The sequence below is a fragment of the Bos indicus genome, chromosome 9 (genome assembly GCF_029378745.1).
Source record: "Bos indicus isolate NIAB-ARS_2022 breed Sahiwal x Tharparkar chromosome 9, NIAB-ARS_B.indTharparkar_mat_pri_1.0, whole genome shotgun sequence".
Taxonomy (NCBI): domain Eukaryota; kingdom Metazoa; phylum Chordata; class Mammalia; order Artiodactyla; family Bovidae; genus Bos; species Bos indicus.
This window is the reverse complement of record NC_091768.1, coordinates 77,242,357-77,249,326: the sequence shown is the minus strand read 5'-3', so window position 1 is coordinate 77,249,326 and position 6,970 is coordinate 77,242,357. Positions and strand designations below refer to the sequence as shown.

The following is a 6,970-nucleotide window of genomic DNA, read 5'->3' as shown; positions in this document are numbered from 1 at the left end:
CAGTGTCTGTCTCTGATTGAGTCCTTCTCTCCCCTTTTCCCTAATCCCTCTGAAAAGATAGGTGTTGGGTAGGTTGGGTGGCAGGGGGTGTGTTTGTTTTTTTAACTCTCAAAATCCTCCTTCCTGAAGTGATGAAAGTAATCCGTACTTGTTCAGGTGAGGATTAGGTGAGATCCTTTAGACAGTATAATAAAACCCAATATTAGAACCCATGCTGCCCCCCAGCCTCACCCTGGCTCCACCACACAAGTATAAAATGTTGTGTATATCTTCTGAAGCTTGGCCCTTCTGTCAGCCTTTCCTCAATTCAGTTTAGCTGAAGCCCAAGGCTTACCTCTAAAAGCTCTGTTTCAATCAAAAGTTCACACCAATAGGGACCTCCCTCCCTACTTAGCAATCAACGATCCTCACAAACAGATGAGTTTTCCTCAAGTCCATGCCAAGCCACAATGCAGACAGTGGTAAGCTGCTGTTCTCCTTTCTGCTAGATTTCTCTGCTGCCAACCTGGAAAGTAACCTTCTCCAGAAAAATCTTCCCTGACCACCCCCTCCTTAAGCCCTTTATTTGGGTTCCCTTAGTACTTCTGCTATATTCATTCCATCCATCCATTCCCTCATTAATCTAATCAGTGAAAGACTTGTTTTAGACACAGAATAAACAGGCGAAGTCCCTGCTCTCTCCTGGAGCTTTCATTCCAGCGGGGGAAGACAGTGAAAACTGAATATGCAACAAATCAGGTAGGGATAAATACCATGAGGAAAAACAAAACAGTGTAGGCAAACTGTGCTAGTTGTGGAAGACAGTCAGGAAGACCTCAGGCTGAGCATTCACATGAAGGAATATAAGTGCAGACCAGCAGGAGAGCTGGGAAGAGAGTTCCAGCCTACATCTTTCTTCCATGATGGTGGGGATCCCATGTTACTCAGTTTCTCTACCACTGTTATGGGTTGAATAATGGCTCTCCAAAAATGTTGGACTCTTAATCCCCAGGACCTTAGGAAGAATTTTATTTAGAGATAGGGTCTTTACGGAGATAATCAAGTTAAAAGGAGGTCATTAGGATAGGTCCCAGTCCAATATGACTGGAGTCCTTATAAAATGGGGAAATTTGGACATACACACAGGGAAGAAATGCCATGCGAGGATTAAGACAGAGATTGGGGCGATACACATACAAGCCAAGAAACATCAAAGATGGCCAGCAAATCACCACATCTAGAAGAGGGGCATGGAACAGATTTTCCCTCACGGGCGCTCCAAACCAACTCTGCCAACACCTTCATCTTGGACTTCTAGACTCCAGAACTGTGAGACAATAATTTTCTGTTGTTTAAGCCTGAGCGCCCTAGGAAAGAAATACAACCATATACCACCTTCAGGGCCACATACAGCTGCACTGCCTCACCCCAGTTCACAGGATAAGCCCCTGCTTACATTGGGTTTTGCATACTCCTGGATGACTGTAGTAGCCCACCAACTGGATTCCCCACTCCCAGTCTTACTTTCTCAATCCATTCTCCACAGTATTGTCCTGATCGCTTTAAAATGAAAATTTGATCATCTCACTGGTTCACAAGCCTTCACTCACTTCTCTTTATCTTCAAGACACAACCCTAATTTCTCATCTTGGGGACCAATGCCTGTAGGATCCAGCCTGTTCACCTCTCCAACCTTGTTTCTCCCACCTGTGTCCCCCTCCTGGCCTCCATTTATCACCACTCCTACTGGGAAGCCTTCCCAAGGCTGGAAGTCCAGGTTGTCCCTCCTATGTGCTCCAGAAGTCCCTGTGCTTAGTGCTGCTGTGACACTTATCAAAGTGTGTCCAAGGCTTGTTTGTCCATCTCCACTCTTGACCGTGAGTTCTTGTCCTGGTTGTCTCTCCAGGAGCTAGGAAAAGTGCCCGGCACTTGGTAAATATTCACTGGATGGATGAATAAATGAACAAAGCACACCATGTTCTCACCAGCTGGTCCCAGAAGGAATTTTTTTTTTTTTCCTCTAAGGGTTGGGGGATGGGGAGGTGACCTTTCAAGGGATTTCTCAATAGTTTGTGGAACCACTGGAGCAGGATGGAGCTGCACCTTTCTTTAATGGTTTCAAGGGGAATTTAGATTAGACATTCAAGAGCCAGTCCTTGTGTCGCAAGACACTGCAGTACAAGGAAGGGAAGTAAACAATCTATCTGGCAATTTTTGAGGGGGAGGGGGCTGGGGCGGGGAAAGTTGACCAGTATTTTTGAGTCTATTTTTTTGATAGGAAGTATCAAGTTTGTTGTTGTTGTTTTCTCAAGCCTCTGATTCTGTAACTGCAAGCCCATGACCTACAGGTATAAGTCGTGGGTGGACAAGAGATCAGGGGATTCTTGCAACCCAAACTGCAATATGCTCCTGTGCAAACATTTTTTGAGGTTTAAAAATTATTGCACGCACGGTTATAAATGATGGAGGGTGTGGAAAAGGAAAGAGAGGAAGACAGTAACAATGTTTAAATCCATATATTAACTATTCTACACATATATAACTAAAGGAAGACAGAGGGGTAATAAATTCAAATAATCAGGATTTGCTCTCTTCTGCAAATTCTTGAAAGGGGAAATGTATCAGAATTTCCAGTCTTCAAAAAGGGCCTTAAAAAGTCCTGTGAGCAAGATGCAGAGAGAAAAAAAAAAGCGGGGTGGGGGGGGGGGAACTTGCTCTTCACAGCAGGAAGTCGTCAATGGATATCTAGTTATGAAGAAACAACTCTGAACAGAAGTCCTTATTCGGAGCGCTAAACTCACTTTTACCACATAAAGAGCAATTTAAAAGCTCCAAGCAACCTCATCACGGTGTTGGGGAAACAATTCGGCTTCCCCATTTGAGAAAGCAAGAGAGCTCCGACTGGGTAGTGGCCCAGGCCCGCGTTAGGGCTTTTATTTGCAAGTCAATGAGCCAAATGGACGACCAGGCTAGTTGTGCCGCGTTCTGGGAAGCAAGGTTATTATTATCGCCTATTGGCCCACTGAGCAATTTCACTGAAAAGGAAGAGTCCCAGCAGTGTGTGTGCGCGCGCGGTGCCATACGGGACGTGCAGCTACGTGCCCACCTCCAGAACGACTTTATTTACAAAGCGATTACCATGTTATCTATTTGTTTTCCTTTTCCAGCTTCAGCAGCCTTACTCAGCCCTCGAATTTCTTAATTACAAACCCGTTTGCTTCTAAATCAACCCCAAACCGTCAGGCAGAGCCCGGAGGGAGGCTGTGCAAGTTTGCACACACCCCCACCTCCCGGATCAAGGGCAACAGCAGAAGCAAGAAACTGTGTATGTGCAAAAAGGTGGATCTGGGGACGAGGATCGCTGAGTTTGTTTACAGAGCAGAGACGCCTCAGCTCGGATGCCAAAGCTACCAAGAGCTGCAAACGCAAACTTAGCAGAAGCACACGTACCCCGGGAGCGGCAAGCAGCCGCGAAACCGCGGACCGGATTCCCAGGCGCTGGAGCGGGGGCGGCCGAGCCCGCGAACGCGCTCGGTCCACCTGCAGCGGCTGCCGCTGCCGCTCCCCGCCCCCAGCTCCTGTCCTTGAAAGGAGTGGAGGAAATGCATCTACACGCAAAATGTCTAGATCAGGTTTACCTACTGCTCCTACAAAAACACAAAGGCACAGTTCAGGAAAGCGCGCACAGGGGAGGGGGCATTATTTGCCCGGGGCTTAAAAACCCACTAGGGTAAACACAGCCATTCTTTGCAACCCGGGTAGGCTTTTGCAAAGCCGCGGAGGCAGAAAGGCACTAAACAGGGGGCGCTGTGTGAACCCTATTTTCCCACAGAAAGCAGCCCAGGTCGCTAGGTGAGCTCGAGGTGGGGATTCGGCCAGAGTGGGGCGGTGAGTTTTCCTAGTTTCTCTCGCGGCGGGCGCTACCTTCGGGCTGAGCGTCCAGGGAGGACTTTCTGCGCCGGGGCGGTCTGGCCTGGTATTTGTGGGCCGCGAAGAAACCAGAATCGGGGGGCAGCGGGGCGGGGCCTGGGCCCTCAGGCTCTGCGCACGTGCCTCTGGCCGCGGGGACGCGGCTGCCCAGCCCGGTCCTGCGTGCCTGATGTTCCGGAATCCGCGTTTGCCCGCCGCCCGCCGGGGAGGCTCTCGCTCCGCCCTTCCTGAAATCCCTTATATTAACTGTGGCCAAAGCCCGAAGAAACACAGCTCATTGTTGGCAGCTGCCGGGCGGTCTTGCCGAGCTGTGAGTGCAGCAGAGGGGAAATAAAAGGGAACGGCTCCGATCCTGCCCCAGCGGCTGCTGCAAGACTTCGGCGCCGACTTCGCGACTGCGAGCGCCTTCCACGCCAGGAAGGCCCCGTCTATGTGCTGCTGAGCCGGTCCTGGACCCGACGATCCCGCCCTCGGTCTTCGGAGCAGAAATCGCAAGGACGGAAGGTAAGTGCGTCGGGCGAAGCTGGCTGGGGCTCCTGCCAGGCCAGTCCTCCGAGGGCTGGGTTTGCCCGGAGGAAGAGCGCGAGGCGGAGCTGGGGAATAACAACAGGATGTGCAACAACAGGATGAGAAGGGCTGATTTAATGCCTGAAGTTCGCGGCTGGGCTATGGGGCACTTCCTTTATTAGGCGACTTCGGGGAGCCAGAGCGGGGTGTGGGCTTGGGTCCCCCGCCGGATCGCAGGGGAAAGAGCTGTTTGTGCAGCGCGCAGATCTTCTGTTGTGGATGGCAGGTCTTTCCTTGGTGGGTAGCCCGGGTGCACAGGCTCCTAGCGGGATCTTCGGGATGAGGATTCGCAGCTGAAGTGCGTCGGATGAACCTGGGAGCCAGGGGCGAGGAAAAGTGGGGTGCGCCGTGGTGGGCGACACGTGTGGCGCGGGGTCTTACCGTCTCCCCTTTTCACTTGCAGGACTGGAAATGGCAGACCATATGATGGCCATGAACCACGGGCGCTTCCCCGACGGCACCAACGGGCTGCACCACCACCCTGCCCACCGCATGGGTATGGGGCAGTTCCCTAGCCCCCATCATCACCAGCAGCAGCAGCCGCAACACGCCTTCAACGCCCTGATGGGCGAGCACATACACTACGGCGCGAGCAACATGAATGCCTCGAGCGGCATCAGGCACGCGATGGGGCCGGGAACTGTAAACGGAGGGCACCCCCCGAGCGCGCTGGCCCCCGCGGCCAGGTTTAACAACTCCCAGTTCATGGGCCCCCCGGTGGCCAGCCAGGGAGGCTCCCTGCCAGCCAGCATGCAGCTGCAGAAGCTCAACAACCAGTATTTCAACCATCACCCCTACCCCCACAACCACTACATGCCGGATTTGCACCCTGCTGCGGGCCACCAGATGAACGGGACAAACCAGCACTTCCGAGATTGCAACCCCAAGCACAGCGGCGGCAGCAGCACCCCCGGCGGCTCGGGCGGCAGCAGCACCCCCGGCGGCTCTGCGGGCACTTCGGGCGGCGGCGCGGGCAGCAGCAATAGCGGCGGCGGCAGCGGCGGCGGCAGCAGCAGCAACATGCCCGCCTCCGTGGCCCACGTCCCTGCTGCAGTGCTGCCGCCCAATGTCATAGACACTGATTTCATCGACGAGGAAGTGCTCATGTCCTTAGTGATAGAAATGGGTTTGGACCGCATCAAGGAGCTGCCCGAACTCTGGCTGGGGCAAAACGAGTTTGATTTTATGACGGACTTCGTGTGCAAACAACAGCCCAGCAGAGTAAGCTGTTGACTCGATCGAAACCCCGGCGAAAAAAAAATCAAATACCCCAACTTCTTCGGTGTGAATTAAAAAAAAAAACATTCCCTTTAGACACAGTATCTCACTTTTCAGAGCGTGAAAGGTTTGAGAACTTGGAAACAAAGTAAACTATAAACTTGTACAAATTGGTTTTAAAAATTGCTGCCACTTTTTTTTTTTTTTCTGTTTTTGTTTCGTTTTTGTAGCCTGGACATTCACCTCCCTTATGTAGTTGAAATACCTAGCTAACTTGGTCTTTTTTGTTGTTTGTTTTTACTCCTTATTTCCTCACTTTCTCCAGTGCTCAACTGTTAGATATTAATCTTGGCAAACTGCTTAATCTTGTGGATTTTGTAGATGGTTTCAAATGACTGAACTGCATTCAGATTTATGAGGAAAAGGAAAAATTGCATTAGTTGGTTGCATGAACTTTGAAGGGCAGATATTACTGCACAAACTCTGCCATCTCGCTTCATATTTTTAACTATGCATTTGAGTACAGACTAATTTTTAAAATATGCTTAACTGGAAGATTAAACAGATGTGGGCCAAACCATTCTGGATCAGGAAAAGTCATACTGTTCACTTTCAAGGTGGCTGTCCCCCTCCCCCATATGTACAGACAATAATAGGGTGTGGAATGTCGTCAGTGGCAAACATTTCACAGATTTTTATTTTGTTTCTGTCTTCAACATTTTTGACACTGTGCTAATAGTTATATTCAGTACATGAAAAGATACTACTGTGTTGAAAGCTTTTTAGGAAATTTTGACAGTATTTTTGTACAAAACATTTTTTTGAAAAAATACTTGTTAATTTATTCTATTTTAATTTGCCAATGTCAATAAAAAGTTAAGAAATACTTGCTTTCTAGAAGTCATTTGGGGGTGGTTATTCCCTTTGGTGGCTTTGTTTTTTCCTCTTGAACACTACTGAGGAGAGTCAGCATTCCAAAGGATAAATTACAGGACACTAAAACAGGTCATGATGAGCTTAAAGTGGAGAGCAGGATTTAACATAATTGGCATAATGCTTCATTGTTATCACTGTAACATGCCTCTTGGTGTGGTTTAATCAAAAGCTGCAAAGTTGTCAAAGAGCAATTTTTTTTTCTTAATTGCCATCATCTTCAAGTGTACTCCAGAGTTAGAAAGGTTTGTAATACTAAATGTTACAAATACTGTTTCACAGGGTGGGAGGGGGAAATCAAAGTGTTTCTGGTTATATCTGATTCAACTACTTAAATGGAGGT

General features: G+C 49.4%; 1 protein-coding gene across 1 annotated transcript; it reads left to right on the top strand.

Moving 5' to 3' along the window:
* The first annotated feature begins 4,165 nt into the window (after positions 1-4,165).
* On the top strand, positions 4,166-6,580 carry CITED2 (Cbp/p300 interacting transactivator with Glu/Asp rich carboxy-terminal domain 2). Its single transcript, XM_019967510.2, has 2 exons — positions 4,166-4,413; positions 4,880-6,580. Exon 2 carries the CDS (start codon positions 4,888-4,890, stop codon positions 5,707-5,709), a length of 822 nt encoding a protein of 273 aa, XP_019823069.1. The 5' UTR covers positions 4,166-4,413; positions 4,880-4,887; the 3' UTR covers positions 5,710-6,580.
* Positions 6,581-6,970: the final 390 nt, after the last annotated feature.

Coding starts and splice junctions, on each gene's coding strand:
- CITED2 (XM_019967510.2), top strand. CDS start 4,888: ATGGCAGACCATATGATGGCCATGAACCACGGGCGCTTCCCCGACGGC.